The sequence below is a fragment of the Sinocyclocheilus grahami genome, unplaced genomic scaffold (genome assembly GCF_001515645.1).
Source record: "Sinocyclocheilus grahami isolate Dianchi unplaced genomic scaffold, SAMN03320097.WGS_v1.1 scaffold817.1, whole genome shotgun sequence".
NCBI classification, from domain to species: domain Eukaryota; kingdom Metazoa; phylum Chordata; class Actinopteri; order Cypriniformes; family Cyprinidae; genus Sinocyclocheilus; species Sinocyclocheilus grahami.
The window spans coordinates 155,175-175,549 of NW_015505996.1; the positions used below are offsets into that span (position 1 = coordinate 155,175).

The window sequence follows — 20,375 nt, forward strand, 5'->3', positions numbered from 1 at the left end:
AAAAAAAAAACACTGTAGTCAGTCAGGACTACTTTTAAACATTCAGAAGTACGTGTGTACTGATCTGATATAGGTTAGCATTTGTTTCTGAGGGCTTCCAAGAACACCATTTATAAGAACACCAAAACATACACAGGCATATGTTTAAATATCAAAATTGATTAACGCATGATCCAAATTTGACTGTGAATGGTTCATTGGTGCATGTTAATCCAGAGAACAAACACTGCGATTCACATCGACTTTAAACGCCTGATCAGAATGATTCCGATGAACAATAACACTCAGAGAAGAGCCTGTGGGTCACTGCTGCGCATGATTTTTATTCCAGCACAATTAATTTGTGTGTTGTAAAATGGCTGGGTAGCTAGGAAGAGAAACAGGAGTACAAAATGAAAATTATGGACCATTCTATTGTAATTTTGTTAAATTGCTAATATATAGAGATATCTCACACTTGTTTTAAAAACATAAAACCATACTTAGGAAAACAATGTTACGTCTCAATCTGACAGACAGCGAGAACGAGACAAGGAACCCGGCGTCTGAGATCCTCGCGGTGACGTAGCCTGCTCTGAATGCAGTCCGCATCTAACTTGGCTTTAGTCTTCTGGCATCATTCACATTTCAATCTGGCAAGCTATAGAAACAAAGTTCACGTTCACAGATGACATGGCTTCGGTTAAGGGGGGAAATGACAATGTTTTCACCTACAAATGTCCAATTTGTACATCTAAGCATCGTTTCTTTAGAACGCCACAACATGGGCGTTTATGTTCGAGTACATTATTGCTGGACCTCACCCATATATTCCGACACGATGAGAACACATAGACGGACTCGGACACCGATTCTTCCCCACCGACAACACACACAAACAGATCCAATTTCACACATGAAAAACGCAATTTTGTCTCGAGCTCGAAGAGATCGTTTCCATTTTCCTCAAGATAGTCGGAAATATTTTGTACCTCGGCACAAAATCGAATCTACGCCTCTGATCCCTTCCGCGTGGCAGCAGTTTTAAGACGGTTTCTTTTGACGAACAGAGATGCGCCCACGCGATCGCCGCAGAAGACGGCAAACGGCAGACGCGGTGATGCTCAGATACTGAGAGAAACGTAAGCACCTGCCGGGACAGAAGCTCCTTCCTTGCTTCCGCTCCATCTTTCTTAAACATTCATGATATTTCAGAAGTAAAAACGTGGAGAGCGACCGCAGCTCGCACTCCTTTCTGTACAAGATTAACCACAGAACGAGGAAAGAGAACGTAAAACCTCAACTATTAAACAGATATTTGCCAACACTCTGAAATAACATGAAGCTTACTAGACATTATGTGCGTCTAAAAAAAATAGAAAAAAAGCAACGGGCAGTCGCACACAATCACACAGGCAGGTTATGCTGTCACATTTACAGAAATGAGACCAGTTTGAGACTCAAAAAAAATCAACAAATTAAAATCTTTTTAGGACAATGAACAAACACAAAAGTTCAGTCAGTAGAATGTCCCGCCCCCTTTTGACCCGAAGATAAGCATATGGCTTAATATTTGCAAAACTTTGGAAGTGAGGGGTGTTTGTCCTATCGAATCGGTCGTGTGGCAGTCATGTGGTGCGCTTGGATGTGTCTGTATGGCATTGATTGTGTAAAGTTCTCCTTGTTTTAAAACAAGAACCAGGTTCGTCTTGGAAACCCCGCCCCCTCCCTTCCACACACGTCATCAAAACCAAATCCCCCTTCAGTCAGTGTAAACATCTCTCAATACTGACAATACACACAGAAAACAGCATTCAGTCAACGCGAGACGAAACGGCCACGAGGAAGAAATGACATGAGGGCAGCACACAACCGAGGGTCTTCCGTTGGGGGGGGGGGGCGACAAGGATTCATAGTGCAATGAAGGCCAGAGGAGTCTCTTCCAAAGAGGACATTGGTCTCTGAAAAAAATTTCAGTCATCCTGTTTGGGAGTTAACGATAAAAAAAGGGGGGAGCTCACGTGGCAGGACGTGACAGATCTATGTCTGGCTTATTCCTGAGCCTAATTTTGATTGTAAGTAAAAACAAAAGTTAAACAAAAAAAAAAAACGCATGAGTAAACATTTAGATGTGCATAATCTTCTCTCTGCATGTGAGCGCGCATGTGTAAACATGTTGAACTGGTTCTACGCAAATCTAAAGGATAAACGCATGTCTGCACGGGCAGCTGGGATTGGGTGGATGTGTCTGGACCGCGATCGGATATAGCAACTGGAGTCGTCCTGCGGGGTACATTCAACCATCCGGCAGAGGAGAATGGCAATCAGGGCTCTTGGTCTCTGGCATTCCCTCCTCCATCCGGCACGTTACGCTCTCCTCAGAGCGGTCAGAAGAACCAGCAGTAGATGTGATGTAGAATGCTGTACCACATGTAGCCTGAGGCGAAGGCGAACGTTTGGACGAAAAACAGCCAAACGTTGTCAAGGGTCATGTTTCGGGAGACCACCTCTTTTTGGCCTTCTAGTGGAGGGAATACTCCTGCGAGATGAAGGAAAGATGGAGACTTGTCAGCAAGTTTGGTTCTAGTTGGAGGATGAACATGTACAAATCAATAGATTGGGGAAACTAGATCTCTAGTAATTCGATCGTTATTTAAACTACCTGTCTTGTAGAAGTGAGCCAGAAGTTTCTCCTTTTCCACAAATCGCTGATATAGCCAATCTGCCAGCGCTTCTGATTCTACTGGGACGTCCTTTATGGGGTATGTCCTAAAAATATAACAAATAAGAATGTGTTATACAGAACTGAGAAACATTCAAAAGCAAAATGATAAAACTATACTGACCATTGGTCAATTACAGCATTCTAGAGACTAAAGTCATTCGTTTGCAAGATTAATAATAAATAAATATGACAAATATAAATAGTAAATCAAATTGTTAATTAACTGTTAATTAAATACTAATATTATTAAATGTAATAGTGAGCAATAATAATAATAATAATAATAATAATAATAATAATATTTAACAACATAGATTCTGTGTTTACTGTATACACAGTACTGAATATATTTTAACCATTAATTCACAGTTTATCTGTACATTTGGATAAACATTTTGTTAATAAAAGTAATTATCCTGTTACAATATTATTATTATTATTATAACCAGTTTAGACATGTTGAGCGAATGTTGCCCTCCTGACCCAATACTGTCCTGTTCTTTCATTTAGGGAAAAAAAAAAGAAGCCAAATTGATAGGTTGGGAGTAAAGTTAGCATGTTAAACACACTGAGACAGAGGGGCTGATTAAATGAGAACAGTATAAAAAGCATAAAACAGCATAGAAGGTAATTTAGGGAGGCAATGAAGACAGCTTGAAGGAGAAAATCAAACAGGCACTGAAAAAACAGATGAGCATGGAGCACAAATGATCCCGATTCTCAGTCTTCATCAGATCTCCCGCAGTTAGCACGGTGAAGTGGAGAGCTCAGCTCTTTAGGCTTTGAGCCGCGAGCAGCGTGACAGATTCAGCGTTTGTGCTGATGAGACGCCTCATCTGATGACAGCAGTTTTCTGCTCAAACACTGGCCGAGCTCTGCACAGACAGCTGAGACGTACAAACACACGACTGACTGCAAACGTGTCTTACGAAAACAAACAGTACAGCGAGGATGTGATTGGGCACAATATTACAACATCGTGAAACTAGAGTTTCCTGACTGTTCCAGCTTCTGCTTTTCCCTTTGTTTAAGAAACAGTCGACTTCCCTCAATTACTGTACTAGTCATTTTTTAACCAAGTTCAATACAGTAGATTCACATTAGGCTATGATAGTGCATCACTACTGAGAGACTGTAAATTGCAACTGCATTTTTTTTACTGTTTCCTTAACTAACAACCTTCCATTGGTACAATTTTTTTTTTCAAAAACTTACATTAATACATTTACATAAGCAGAATACTGCTTATCAAAAGGATATTCAATTAGGTTGAAATGAGCTGATGTGAGAATAAAGACTGATATGTAAAAACTACTACAAATATGTTGTTAATCGAAAGTGAAGTACATATCTATCATCAAAAATGCAGTAAAACCGCAATATTGTAAAATAGTATTACAATAAAAACTTCTATTTGGATATATTTTAAAATGAAATTTATTTCTGTGATGCAAAGCTGAATTTTCAGCATCATTACTCCAGTCTTCAGTGTCACACGATCCTTCAGAAATCATTCTAATATGCTGATTTGATGCTCAAAACACATTTTTTGATATTGAATATTCCGGTTATTATTAATATTGCTGATTATTATCGTGTAAACCTTTTTTATTTTTTTTATTAGTCGGTTATTCTACTGCACATAAACATACAGGTACAGTCTCAGCTATACAATGGAAAACAATAAGAAGCATTCAATCAGGTAGAAAAGTGAATAGTCAGGCTAGAGGCTAAATATGCACCATAGAATAGAAGATCAAGAGAGGTTGTTAATGTAGCACCAGAGAGGTGTCCATATCTGCCAAAAAGCATTAGACTTTTGATGTATATCAAAGGTGAGTTTCTCAAATGGAAGTAATGTAGATATTAAGAGACAACCACATTTTAAAAGAGGGTACTTGAGGAGATGACCAAAGTAACCATATACATTTCTTTGCCAGATAAACCAAAATTAGAAACAGTTGTTTGGTGTGGAAGTCAAACACAGTCTCCACTCCACTGTATAACAAATACAATTCCAGAGAAAAACAGAATTTCAACTTAAAAAGACTTTGTAAAAAATGATGTACTTTAGTCCAAAAAGAAAAGATTTTGTCACAATACCAGAAGCAGTGAAGGAATGTTCCTTTGCATTTTTTGCAATTAAAACAAAAATCAGGAGTTTCTGTAAATATTTTTTAAACGTAAAGGTGTAAGGTAAACTCTGTTAATGAATTTATAATTGAGTTCGTGAATCCCCAATGAAGTACATTTAGAGAACAAATTGTTACATATGACGGACCAATCCGTATGATCAATTCCGTGACCTAAATCTTTTTCCCCACACGCTCTTCAAACTCGTGTAAACCTTTTTAAGGTTATTTGATGAATAGAACAGCATTTTTATTTATAGATATATTTTGAAGGGGTCATATGATGTTGCTAAAAAGATCATTATTTTGTGTATTTGATGTATTGAAATGTGTTTATGCGGTTTAAGGTTCAAAACACATTATTTTCCACATACTGTACATTATTGTTTCTCCTCTATGCCCCGCCTTTCTGAAACGCCTCGATTTTTACAAAGCTCATCGGTCTGAAAAGCGAGGTGTGCTCTGATTGGCCAGCTATCCAGTGCGTTGTGATTGACCGAATACCTCAAGCGTGTGATGGAAATGTTACGCCCCTACCATACTGTGATGCCCTGTCAGGCCGGAGCGATGATTCAAAAACATGAAAACCCATTATAAACGAGGCATTTGTTGCATCCAGTGGGGACATAATTACGGATTATAATGACTTATACTGTCTTTACGCGTTGCATTGCGCCGTGTAAACATAAAACCATGTCTGCATTTGTGATCGGAGAAATGACAAACAACAAGCGCTACTCTACACTGCTCAAAACTCGTGTTTGAATCATCAGTGGCAAATCCTTTAAATATAAAAAAACATACTTACTCGCATTGTAGTCTACTCTCCCAGGATCAGTTAACAGTCCTCCATAAAATGTGCTGCACACATCTGAACATTTGGGTTGAAGTGTTCTGGAACAGTGTTGTAAATACAACTTAACCACTGATTTCTAGTTGCGTTCTCTTTTGGAAGGCCAAACAAAGTAGTTTCGCTTTCACATGTGACGACCCCGGGCTGGACTCCGCTTCGTCCACGGTGAAAGCCGATCCGGCGATCCACAGCGTGAAGTTGATGTATTTCCTCAGCGACCAGCACGGATCAGCTCTAGGCATGACATGTGACGACCCCGGGCTGGACTCCGCTTTGTCTACGGTGAAAGCCGATCTGGCGATCCACAGCGCGAAGTTGATGTATTTCCTCAGCGACCAGCACGGATCAGCTCTAGGCATGACGAAGCGGATATCGTCCTCTTTTGGAAGGCCAAACAAAGTAGTTTCGCTTTCACAACGAAACACAGTGTCTTCACAACATGGCGCCGGCGGTAACAACAATACTACAGCGAGAATAAATGTTACGCCTTCTTTCTTTGCGTGAACATTTGGGCGGCGTTATGCAACTTTTCCCACATAGTGATGTAGATATGTGGGGGCGTGTTAGAACGAGTTGTTTTAGGTAGGTGTGGCTGACTCTTAACTTTTATAAAGAATATCTCTTTGAATTTGAGACTTTTTAGTCTTTGCAACTTTACAGATCTTCTTTATGCACCAAGAGCTTGTAACACTTCAAAGAGAAAGGAAAAATTTAAATCGCATCATATGACCCCTTTCAAAAATGGGGGAAATTAATGCAAAACCCCTATTGACCATGTATGGACATTTAGTGTATAATCTTTCCCGTCATATATTACTTAAAGAGAACTCTATGTATTACTATTATTATGACTACTTTCTAAATCTCTGGTACCACCAAAGCTGTTCACTCATTAATTTACATCCATCCATCCATACTGTACATCTATAGCTCACTTTCCATCTACCACACACAAATCAATAGGTGTGGAGTAATAAGGCCCTCGGGGACAAATTCCAGAAAATGCCTGGCAATAACATGAGACAAGAGCCTGGGAACAGAAGTCACCCGAGACACCCAGAACCATCTATAGGACAGATCTGTGCATCAGATCACACTAGGAGGACATACAGCTCCATAAAGATCAGCACCGCACACGTTTGTCATGTCACGTTACTGATGCATCCCACAAGCTTTCGTAATGCCATGTTTGAAGGTTTTACAAACTCTTTCTTTTTGTTCAAAACTCAGGATGATTTTGTTAAAATTGTGAGAACTGCAAAAGTCTTGTCAGAATAGACTGAAAAAAAAAACGTACTGTTTTGCACTGTATGCCATCACAAAAATGTTTATGAATACTCAGCTTTCATTTGAGCTATATAATTTTCAGTAGTGAAAGTGATGTGACATGTGGCTAAGTATGGTGACCCATACTCGGAATTAGTGCTCTGCATTTATCCCATTCAAGTGCGCACACACACAGCAGTGAACACACACCCGGAGCAGTGGGCAGCCATTTTTTTTACTGCGGCGACCGGGGAGCAGTTGGGGGTTCGATGCCTTGCTCAAGGGCACCTCAGTTGTGGTATTGAAGGTGGGAGAGAGCGCTGTACATTCACTCCCCCCCACCTACAATCCTTGCCGGTACGAAACTCGAACCCGCAACCTTTGACCCTTTTTTTTTTTGTTATTGCAAATGAAATGAAATTAAGCCTTTTTTCCTGGTGAAGCAGGTGAAAATTATTGAAACGATTGTAATTGAACACAAACATAGACATGTTATTCGGTATAGGCTACTAAGGTACCTAGTATAAAAATCCTTCTGACACAGATAAAACAAGGACTTAACCGATATTTCCAAGATAGTTCATGTAATCGTAAACTGTGACGTTAATGTGCTGAGGATTGCGATACGTTCCCTAGAGGCTCCGTAAGTCTTGCTTGAAATGGAGCATTTCCACCAAACCAATTAAACCTCTCTGTATCTCAGAGATTTGTTTCAGGGGAATTTCAGTGACCTGGTAGACTCTGTATCCACAGAGCTAAACTCTACATTCTGCTTTGTTTCCAGAGCAATGTCAGTGAAATAGTCTGTACTTCTGGACAGGTACTGGCAAAGATACAGTCAGAAGGCTTTTCAATCTACAAATCGCCATCATTTACCATGGATTTACTGTAATAATACTAACTGAACCATGGTATTGTGTAAGGCTGGGTAAAAAAATATCGATATCTCGATATTAATCGATTCTCATTTTTACGGAACGATATCGATTCTTAAATCCCAAGAATTAAGGATAAGGTCGACATGCAGCGTCACCGTCTCAGTCTCTGTCCGGCACGGGTGAAATAATTATAATGCTGAAGGTGAGGTACTTACCTTCATATTTCTTCATTAAATAACTTATAAAGTCATTTGAAAACCTCGTTTGAGACATAATTTCACAAACAGCGTAAGTCACCACTCTCGCGCGCTCTCTCTTTCTCTCTCAAAATATGCAAATGTCTATTTCACTTCATCCAGATCATTCAGCGCTTGCACGCTCTCCTGGAGACCGTGCGCTCATACACACTCGCAGCGCACACACATAATGCCAAGTTCACATTACTCCGTTTGCGCTTATGTTAACGGATTAAAGCGTTCACTGCACACAGCTGCGGCCTGGCAGTGCGTTCAGGAGCGGTGCGTCTGCACTGCAGCAGTGCAGAGATCGTTTCCGCACCGACTCTATTGCTGCGCTGCAAGCGCTGAATTAAAGTGACAGCGCATTGTTTGCAGTAAATATGAACATGGATTGACACGAAAATGTAGTAATTACACCATAAATGCATATAATTAAAGTCTACTGTGTTTCATAGTCAACACATGGCTTTTTGGCTAGATTTAAAGGGAAAGAGCACTTAAACACGGCAAAAATAGATGGCACTTTAGATGGTAATAAAGATTTTTTATAAAGGTTAATTAGAGCTGACTATTTCTGTCAATGGTAAGTTTGTGATAATGTAAGAAAAGTAGTTTAAATGTTTTGCCACTTGCTTGAACAACTTAATATATAAATCTAGAAGTAAATGCAAAATTAAAATGCATTGAATAATGTTGCTTATATTTATTGTGTTTAAACATGTCTGTGAAAGATTGTATTACTGTACTGTGTAAAAAAAAGAATTGCAAATCTGAAAAAGCATTTCCAGTGACAATGTTTGGATTTGAAATCAAAATAATGGATAAATGTTGTGTTTGTGGTAAATAGCCACGGATCAGTAGCGGTCTCCTGTGTGAAAGCTGCTTCCCCTCTCAAAAGAGTCACCCAAGAGGGGAATTCCCCCAATTTCAAAAATGCAATTCAAGCCCTGAATAAATGTCTAAAAAATCCTGATTGGAGTATCACTATAAATAGTTATAAATGACAAAAGGCGGCTTTTAAAATATCGGTATCGGTGATCGGTATCGGCAGATACGGCTTTCTGTGATCGGCCTCAAAAATCCTGATCGGAGCACCCCTAGTCTATTACAGTAATTACAGTATTTTTTGTGATTAAGCTATAGAGTTTATGCATTTAGACTACTATTTTAAATACAAATACATGGAAACCATTATATATATATATATATATATATATATATATACATACATACAGTGGCCTCTCTCATCTTTTTAAGTGGGAGAACTTGCACAATTGGTGGCTGACTAAATACTTTTTTTCCCCACTGTATATATTATCATGGTATTGATAACATGCTATGTGTAGTTTTAACTGTGGTTATCATGATCCAAATGTATACTACAATGGAAGACCAATGGTTAATGTTAATAAAACTCAAACAGTCAGATTAAATTAAATTACCATATAAAAATTAGGTTGTTACAAGTTTTACAGATGTTATGGTTTTTGATAATGAACACATTTCCATCTGCATCCTAACTCAAGCTACTACTATCATCAAATGCGAATTTCTAAGAGACAAACAAAACAAAACTAAATATTATTAATATTGCAGTCTGCACTGCAAGCTGTGCTAGGTACGTGTCATCAACTCAGGCAACACAAACCTGTTTCATGATTTAGTATCACTCATTAGGACATGCAATAACAAAGAAATACATTTCTCTATTTTCACATTTTTTAAGGAAAAACAACTGTAAAATTGCAAAGAATTCTAAAACATTAAGTTTGTGTCATGTCCTGACCATAAAGAGTAATTTAAAACCACAATTTACGTTCTGGTTTCTACAACTTTGACTACAAAAATCTGCCTTTAAACTTGAAAGAAATAAAGATTTGAAATTCGATATCATCTGATATGAAAAAGTTTGTGATAATTTTTTGGGCCATATCGCCCAGCCCTAATTTAAAGTTAGATTTTAGACCTTTGAGTAGGGGTGTGCGATATTGACAAAAAATGATCTCTTGATATTTTCTGGGATTTTATCAATAACGACAATATTTTGCTGAGTGTGTTATTGTGCTGGTATCTCAAGCAGCTGACTCCTAAAGTTTTTGATATTCTTCATATTCTGTGTGGTGATCAGTTAACAGCACTGATAGAAATTAATATTTTCCAATACGTTTAAATAGATTTTTACCTTTAATGGGCATTTTTTACCTTTATAAAGCCATTTTTTCCAAGTGTGCATTACCATTTGAATCATATTGTTACATTTAATCAGTCAATTAGAATAATAAGACATTTGGGCTGTTACCATAGACTGTATAAAAACATGGACGTAGTGTCCGTGATGTCACCCGTAGGCTTCCGAAAAACGTTTTTGAAGCTCAAAGTGGGCGGAGCCGGCCGTCACCATCTTGGCAGCGCGTCACCACTCATCACTCCCGGATAATCGAAAATGGGCAAAGAGGCGAGAGCTGGTTGCTGAAGCCACACCCACCTAGCTCGATGGTGGTGAAAGCAGCGGCAAATCCACCGGTCACTCAAGTGGCCACGCCCTTAATTATGCAGAACTTTAAGGCTTAATAATATAATTTAAACGGATGAGTTATAAAAAAAAATTCACCCCCCTCACAGTTGTCATGAAGGGCAAAATTAGCTATGTAGACCAAAATAATTTTTTGAACCAGGCTGTAAACATGTTTTTTCTGCTGTAAAGTTGGGCATTTTAACATGGGGAGTCTATGGGATTGACTTCTTTTGCAGCCAGCCTCTAGCGGCCAGTCAATGAATTGCAGTTTAAGTCACTTCCGTGTTGGCCTCACGAGAGAGAGCGGGAGGTTGCCGCTTGGCTGTTACCAAGCAAATGAACTTCCGAAAAACGTTTTTGAAGCTCAAAGTGGGCGGAGCCGGCCGTCACCATCTTGGCAGCGCGTCACCACTCATCACTCCCGGATAATCGAAAATGGGCAAAGAGGCGAGAGCTGGTTGCTGAAGCCACACCCACCTAGCTCGATGGTGGTGAAAGCAGCGGCAAATCCACCGGTCACTCAAGTGGCCACGCCCTTAATTATGCAGAACTTTAAGGCTTAATAATATAATTTAAACGGATGAGTTATAAAAAAAAATTCACCCCCCTCACAGTTGTCATGAAGGGCAAAATTAGCTATGTAGACCAAAATAATTTTTTGAACCAGGCTGTAAACATGTTTTTTCTGCTGTAAAGTTGGGCATTTTAACATGGGGAGTCTATGGGATTGACTTCTTTTGCAGCCAGCCTCTAGCGGCCAGTCAATGAATTGCAGTTTAAGTCACTTCCGTGTTGGCCTCACGAGAGAGAGCGGGAGGTTGCCGCTTGGCTGTTACCAAGCAAATGAAATCAGTATTGACAAAGTTTATCTTTGCAATGCAGAGGAAACACAGAAGCTGCATCTGAAGTGCCATTTAGATGTCACACTGTTTAACGCAGCTCAGAGGGACATGGAACACTTAATAATGTTTTGATATTTTAAACATGAAACATTGAAAACAGATGTTTTGAAATTTTAAACATGAAACATTGAAAACAGATGTTTGAAATAATAAAAAAAATGAAGATACTTTTAAATGTGAAAATACTTTTAAAAGTGCCAGTAGGTCGCAGGAAGTCACTATTAATAAGTGAGTCATTGCAATTGAACCGAATCATTTAAACGGCTGATTCATTCAGGAACGAAACACAGTCATGTTGAGACGCAAAACAGTGCTGTGGCTGTGTTCGGATATTGCTATTATTTTTGTTGGCGAAATTGAGCAAAAACAGGCAATATGCTGTCAAATCTCTTAATTAACTTCTTGTTTAGTGAACGGTTGTAAAAATCCATATCACATTTGTAATCATAAAAAAAAACTGCATTCTTCATGTGATATTGATTAACTATATGGAATGGTATAAATATATACATTTTCTGCCACCATATCTTGAATTTTGTGATCATTAAATGGATTTTAATAGACTGAATCATGCAGTGAAAGAACGCGCACGTGCTAAGTGCGCACAGCCGCATACGCACTTGTCTAACCTACTAGACTTCACGTAATGAATACGTGCACTCTACATTTAGTCATTTAGCAGATGCTTTTAGTAGATGTGTTTTGTTTGGTTTTTGCGATATACTCAATGTCAAATTGCACATCGTTAAAGCAACAATTACGATATTATCGCAGACGATATATATTGCATACCCCTACCTTTGAGACATTTGCAGATACAAAACTATATTACAGAACAGTTCTTACCTGTAGTGTACATGTGTTACTGTTGGATCCCTGTAACCAAAAATCCATGTCTGAATGTCCATGGGTCTTGCATTAGGGTAGGCTATGGTCACATCAATTACCCACTGTAGTCCTTTTGCTTTGTTACCTGAAGGTGAGCAGACACAGAGATTTGAGTCAGAGAAAGAGCTGTACCAATGTTAACTTCAAGGACAATTCACTTCAATAATGAAACGAAAAAGCACTATTCATTCTCTTCCCATCTAAACAAAAACTGTACTTGATAGCGATCAAAAATATCGCTATAAGAATAAGAATATAATATAAGAATAGTGCGCAGGTCATAAAGGTCTATATTATGTTTTTTTTTTTTTCTGTTCCACAGAAGAAAGTCATTCAAAAGGGGTTTTCACACACTGCGACGATGCATTTCAACACCACAAAAATAGATTTTATATTTTGACCAACTGAATGCACAATTTTGGTGCAATCAGTAACTACAATTCTCAACATGAACTGAATGAACAACTTTTAGTCCTCGAGTTTAAGAATTACAAATGTGCAAAATATTGTTTTCTATTCATTACAATTATTCATTGTGTTGTCTGAACGACGAGTCGGTCTTAAGAAAGCTCTGTGTAATTATGGTCCACCAGACACCGATTAGACGTGTTTCTTAGGAGACGTTCAAATAAGATGTGTTCATGTGTTCAAAAACTTGCCGATACCAAGTACCGATACCGGTATTTTCATTGTATTTGTACATTTTTTTAAATATTGGGTACAGAAATCAAAAGAATATGTGTAATGTTAGTAGGTTAACTTCATTTATCAAATATATATCCTTCAGTTATTTTCACACTTAATTATGCCCATTAAAATATATTTTACAAGTTTTAGTTACTTTCTCTGTTAATTTTTTGCTCTATGGTACATCATCTTTAATTTAATAGCATTAGAGCTGCTCCATTGCAGCGGCTCAGAACTGTAATCATGCGTTTTGCTGTAATAATGCAGGGAACCACTCATTATAAATCTTTCAGAAATATAAGTAGCGTTTTTTTTCATCTGAAACGTGCTGCGATTTATATTCCAAAGTGACTCACATAATACAGAAACCCTCATGAAGCAAGCAAAACATGCGCAATGCGCACACGTATTTGTATTGGTGCAGAATGAGAGGGACAAGTACAGTACAGCTAGGCATGGGCCGGTATGAGATTTTGACGGTATGATAACCTTAAGCAAAAATATCACGGTTTCACGGTATTGTTGTTACAGCTCTAAAATGAGTTAATTTGAAATGTCTGGTTAAAAAAATAAAAAATAAATAAAAAAAGCTGACCAATATATTTTGAGCAACATACACAATATTTGGAACAGTAGTATTTGTTTATTTTTTCTTTGATTTGTTTCTGAAATGTGGGCTGTCCTGCAGCTTTTGATGTGAATGGCTGATTTGCTGCTAGAGCAACTGCTGCCCTAAAAAGAAGAAAAATAAAGACTGACATCTTTATTTAACCTAAATCTGTAATTACAGTTATTTAATTTGAGTTATAATTCATATACATATCATTTCATATCAAATTAGTTATATCATTATTTGATTTAATAATAACCCAATTTTAAGCAAAAACAGAATGTTCTGATTAGCTTTGTGAAATGATACTACATGCCTGAACGAAACAAACAGCAGAAGCTCTGAATGAGAAGCAGATTCACTCTCTGACCGCAGGAGGCGCTGATACAGCTTTCCTTGGTTATCGCAGTAAACAAAGTAGAGCTGCGCTGAAACACTGCTTTAATGTGAATTATACGAGATGAAAAGAAAATACCATCTAAACGTTTCTGAAGACCATCAGTTCCCCTGAGAAACACATTCATATAAACCCCCAAATCAATATTTAGGATTTTCTTCCAATAGTTTGCGCATCATGAACAGTAAACGCGCTCAGTGAGTGATCTGCCTGCTACAGTATTTTTCTCTGTGCATCCGTCTTCAGCGTCTCTGGCATCTGTTAACGGGCATTTACGGACTTCATATTTTCACATAAACGACATTTGTAAAGGGATATGCATTGCAACGCAGTTTGTGCAAGTCCAGAACAGAGATCGGCTGCAATAAAACAATAAACGGCTGCTTGCCGATCGCGTAAGTTCTATAGGAAGCTCCTTCGGCCATCATACACACACGTGACTGACGCTCGCTCGCACCAACAGGAGGAGGAGGAGAGGGCGTGTTACTCTCACTCAACCTGAGGGATTCCTGCACTTTCAGTCTTTGAGGCAGTAGCCCCTCACTGCAGAACGAAGAACCAGGGGGCGGGGAGACATGAAAAACAGCGCATACCGCAGGAACGGTATAACGGAAAATATTAGCGGTTTTGAAACCGTGAAATTTTTTAATCGCGGTATACCTTGAAACCGGTAATTGGCCCATGCCTAAGTACAGCCTTAGCGCATTTACCATAGACTGTATAAAAACATGGACGTAGTGTCCGTGACGTCACCCGTAGGTTTCCGAAGAGCGTTTCTGAAGCTCAAAGTAGGCGGAGCCGCCCATCGCCATCTTGGCAGTGCGTCACCGCGCTTCACTCCCGGATAATCGAAAATGGGCAAAGAGGCGGAAGCTGGTTGCTGAAACCACGCCCACCTAGCTCGACGGTGGTGACCGCAGCGGCAATCCACCGGTCACTCAAGTGGCCACACCCTTAATTATGCAGAACTTTAAGGCTTAATATAATTTAAATGGATGAGTTATAAAAAAATTCACCCCCCTCACAGTTGTCAAAATTAGCTATATAGACCAAAAACACTTTTTGTACCAGGCTGTAAACATTTCTTCCTGCTGTAAAGTTGGGCATTTTAACATGGGGAGACTATGGGACTGACTCCCTTTTGAAGTCAGCCTCTAGCGGCCAGTCGATGAATTGCAGTTTTAGTCACTTCCGTGTTGGTTTCACGAGAGACCGGAAGGTTGCCGCTTGGCATTTACACTGGCTGATAGTTTCACTTTTGCCATAAAGTCGTGTATGCTTAAGGTTGAAAATAAATGTTGTTTATAGTGAATGCCCCTATAAATGTTGTTTTATATTTATGATTTAGTTTTAATCGAAATGATGCGTGTGCTAAGTGAGCGAACATCAAAGATCACACAACAGAAGTGCGCTCTCTCTCTCTCTCCATACCGTTAAGTAACGTAACTTGTGCATTGTTTGACTTGTTTTTACAATATCCGACCAAACTACAAACTTCCCAGTGATGTCTGTGAGAAGGGGATATTAACTCGACAAGCTCGAGCATGTGCACAGCCACGCGCACAATCCACTCAGCGTGCTTTGCTTATCAGCTCGCGCACATCAGCTATACAGACGTTAATACTGAATGTTTAATATTATATTAATTGCATACATATACTTTGTAGACATCCTTAATTTCTAATAATAACTCAATTCTGCTGTCTGTTGTTCTGTTGACGGGGTTTCTTTGTCTGAATATGGCACTTATCACATGTGGTATTGGCGTTTGGTATCGGGGCATTTTAACGAGTAAGAGTACGAGTACAGGAGCTCAGTATCAGGCCCGATACCAGTATCGGTGCATCCCTAACTAAAACTATTAAAAATAAAATTGAAATAAATACAAATTGAAGCTAAACAGAAATACAAAATAAGACTAAATTAAAAATAAATTAAATTAAATCAAACTGACCATATAAAAAGACAATATAAGGAATACAATATATACAACAGTATATATAGTACTAAAATACCACTATTCTACATAAAAGCTTTAATTACCAAAACTACCATAGTCTATCTATAAAACAAAAAACACAGGAGACATTAGGTAAATGTATTATGTTTATAATAAGTATAATGGGAATACGGCTCACTCAAAGTGATTTAAAAAGTGAAGTCTAACTTGAAATGTGTTGACGGTGGGAGATTTATTAGCCGAGCAGTGTTGTGATGACTGCACCGACGGTGCTTAAAAGAGATCAATTTTAGAGATGCAACTCCTAGAGAGAGGAGCCACTGCTTAAAATAATACAGTCAGAAAAAACAAACAGAACAAACTAAAACTAGTCCACCTTAATAACCAACTAGTTGAAACGCACAGTAACTACGCTGCTTTAATCTCCTTAATCTCTAAAATAGTTGTTTATTGGTTCAGTTAACATATCTTCAAACTGTACTTACAAATCTCCAAGAGCGCCAAAGTCGCACAATTGGGACAAGACGTCATACTTAATCAAATAGACTGTAGTTCCTAATACGGTGTAATATCTCATTTGTATTCCCTACCACTAGGATGGCAGACATGTAGTACTTCGATTCTAGACCAAAATTACGTCACCTTCCTATTCAAAGTGTTTGAGGAAAGAGCAGAGCAAGTGAACCATCATGTCATTGATGTGGAAACAGTTCAGTTCATAGCGTAAGCTGTGAGATTTGTGAGAGAAAATCGCCAAATGGCTAATAAAAAGTTGTACCTTGAGGATGTGTTGCAAATGTTATTCACCGATTCTGACTCTGAAGAGGAATATTTGCCTTTTGGAAATGACGATTGGTCGGCTAATAATCGCGCTTCTCCCGCAAGGCGAGAGTGTTCACGAAGCACAAACAAGTGATCATTTCCATCCTTTGCCCAACGGGGGTGGCAGGGCAATATCTATTATTTCCTGAATATTACTGATGAACTGATCAAAAAGTAGGCTACTGTTCACATGCGTTTCACTACTATAGTCTAGTAATATAGTAATAATTTAGTACTTTCTTCTGTTTTATTTTTGGTTTCCTCTTTTCTGACCATTTGGAATGAGGATAAAAAGACAAAAAAAAAACATGCAAATAAGTTCAAACAATTCAATATCTATTATTTCCTGAATATTATGACATTCAAAAGGGCCGGCCCCTGATGACGTCATAATATGCAAATTAGATGAGTATATTTACACCCCACATAAACTTTCGGTCATGCCCAACATTTTTCTAATTTACATTAGATCTCTATCTTTAAGCCCTTTCAAGCCACAAGCTTTTGAAATCTTGACGTCAAAATCCAGCATTTTTCCAAAAAACCCTGGCGCCTAAAGGGTTCAAATGAAGATGTGCATTCTGTGTGCGCATGTCCTCTGAAACATTCTGAGAGACTGTGACGGTTGTCTCCACATATTTACTGAGAGACAATACTAGCAGCTTATTATCATGCTTAACCAGCCTTAGTGTTTCTTTGTTTTGAATCCATGCCTGTCAGAACGCAACATCTCCATTAGTTAACCCAATAACAGCAAGTCCACCATTAAGCAGAGCAAATATATGCACTGCATAAGTGGTGTGGGGAGACAAAATGGAAGATCCACCCAACAAGGAAGTTCAAAATGTACTAGGTGTGGTGGGAAAATATTGACACAGTATAGTATTACAATACACTTCTGTCAACTCACAGTTAATGCACTGAAGTATCAGTATTTTAAGTTATTTTTATTATTATTACTATTTTATTAAACAAATGTATAGTTTAAAATTAATATAAATAACAATTAAAAATTCTGTTATTTACTGACCCTCATGTCATTCCAAACCGGTATGCATTTGTTTCTTCAGTAGAGAACAGTATTCACTATTAACTAGCTGTTATTAGCATATAGATTACTAGCATATTAGCTAATTATTAGTACTTTTAAAACACATTTTAATGCCTTATTCTGCATGACCATATTCTACATCCCTTAAACCTACCCCATACCTAAATATAACTACTACAACCTTACTATTAATAAGCAGACAATTAGGAGTTTATTAACTCTTGATTAACAGTGAAAATGTGCTCTCTAAAGTGTTACAGTTTTGAAAAATGTGTGTGTTTTATCAATACAATAAAAGTTATTGAGTCCACGGTTGTTTACTTCTAATATTTAATCAGCCCAATCAAATGAAGGAAAACAAAATCACCACAAAATATTTATCTTTTTTTATTGTTTGGTTGCTGAACCATCAGACGTTATGACAATTACAAATATTTGCACTGAAACTGAATAATGCGAACAGCTTTGGTGCAGTCAATTGTTTGAAAATATTTTATATTGTTTAGTTTGACATTTTATAAACTGGCCTTTACATCTACATTAAGAAAGTTGAAAAAAAAATTATATATATATATATATATATATATATACACACATACATACACGTGTGCGCACACTCCCACTACTATTTGTAAATATTAAGCCGCAAAACGACTATTTAAATATGAATTCTGCATGTCTATGTATGGCGCAGACGAGCGGTTTTGTTTACTACTCGTACTGAAGCGCGTGACGCTCGCGGTGATTTCAGCATTCATCTCCAGAACTGCTGTGAGTCACTTCATGAGCATTTGACCATTTCATTTGAGTAAAACTATCCTCATATCATATACACACAAAAATGTAAAGGTATCCAGGGCAACCCGTCAAAATAAAAGTTTGGTTTAACCTGAAGGCATTGCGGCAGAAATATATTACTATTGTTCAGTAGAATGTATGTAATAGGCTGCTACTACTAAAATTATTAAAACCTTATTTTTAAGGAATAATCATACAATATTTCTTCAATGTTTAAATTATATTAATAAATTACCTTTATTTTCCAAAAAATTTAATTTGTTGAATTTTCATTACTTAAAAGATAGATTAAATGAATGTTTTATGCCATAAAATATGTAAATACACAACAAAGAATTTCTGAGCAAAAAATCATAAGGCTATTGTAAGAATAAATAAAACTTGTTTTTATGCTTTCAAATAAGTAGACATGCTAAAACAGAATTTGGCAACAATAAAACAAGGTTGGAAAAAATAAAACATTTCATAGGGCCCTAAACATATAATATTTGTTAAACTTTTACAAAGCCATAAACCTAGGGGAAACAGTGTCTATTAAAGGGTTAGTTCACCCAAAAATGAAAATTATGTCATTAATTAACCCTCATGTTGTTCCAAACCCATAAGACCTCCGTTCATCTTCGGAACACAAATTAAGATATTTTTGATGGAATCTGAGAGCTCTCTGACCATGCATAGACAGCAAGGATCCTTACACGATCAACATAGCAAGGAGATCGGTAAAATAGTCCAATGTGGCATCAGGGGTTCAACCGCAATTTTACGAAGCTATGAGAATACTTTTTTTGCGCAAAAAAAAAAAAAACTTTATTCAACAATTCGTCTCCTCCCTAGCACCCTATAGCGCCATTCTGGAGAGTATCCACTGGACATAAACAGCGTTTGCGCAAAAAAATAAAAAAATAAAAAATACTTTATTCAACAATTCGTCTCCTCCCTAGCACCCTATAGCGCCATTCTGGAGAGTATCCACTGGACATAAACAGCGTATGCTGTTCTATGTCAGCTGTAGACTTGTGCCGGTATTCGGTAATGCGATATATCACGGTAATGAATATCCACGATATTGTTATCATAGGCACTTCTAAATACCGTGAATAATTATATATTACAAATTATTCATAATTTTGAATGCATTTTAAGAATACTTTTCCCATCACCTGGTCAAAATGCACAACACCGCTGTATGCTGCGTGAAAGACTCGTGCGCACTCTGATGTAAACAAGCGCGGACGAGAAGCGCATGCCGGAACACGTGAGAGACGCTCTGGATGAAAGCACACTTTCACTCTCTGACAGCAGATGGCGCTAAACTGCAGAAATAATAATAATAATAATTCATCATTTAAATGCAGCCGTTACCCCGGAAACTCTGTAAACAAAGCAGCTGCACTACTTTGTTTCTGAATCATGTTTAAATGATTGTACTTTGATGACACACACCCATCGGTCTAAGTAGCGCTGCTTCAAGTCGAGCGTGGGCCATCAGCGGAAAAAGAAAATAAATAAAACGGTAAACAGCCAACAGACGTAACTTAGAACGGGAGATGGATCGGTTTGTGAAAGGGAAGAGAAAAGCCATAGATGAAGTCGCACAGACCCAGGCAGGTGCTGGTCATTTAAAAGCTAAATGCAGAAAATATGACGAGGCATATCTTGCTCTCGGCTTCACT

General features: G+C 38.0%; 1 protein-coding gene and 1 long non-coding RNA gene across 3 annotated transcripts in view; one reads left to right on the top strand and one right to left on the bottom strand.

The window, feature by feature from the left end:
- Positions 1 to 299: 299 nt before the first annotated feature.
- Positions 300 to 20,375, bottom strand: part of lpgat1 (lysophosphatidylglycerol acyltransferase 1) — a 41,153-nt gene continuing 21,077 nt past the window's right edge. For both annotated transcript variants that reach the window (XM_016246950.1, XM_016246949.1), the window contains exons 6-8: positions 12,336 to 12,462; positions 2,642 to 2,748; positions 300 to 2,518 (exon numbers count right to left, since the gene is read on the bottom strand). In XM_016246950.1, coding sequence (XP_016102436.1) covers positions 2,367 to 2,518; positions 2,642 to 2,748; positions 12,336 to 12,462 — 386 coding nt within the window. In that variant the 3' untranslated portion in view covers positions 300 to 2,366. The remainder of the gene's footprint in view (positions 2,519 to 2,641; positions 2,749 to 12,335; positions 12,463 to 20,375) is intronic.
- LOC107562317 (uncharacterized) lies at positions 6,825 to 14,160 on the top strand. Its single transcript, XR_001605972.1, has 3 exons — positions 6,825 to 6,835; positions 7,751 to 7,757; positions 14,053 to 14,160. It is a non-coding gene; the product is annotated as an uncharacterized lncRNA (long non-coding RNA).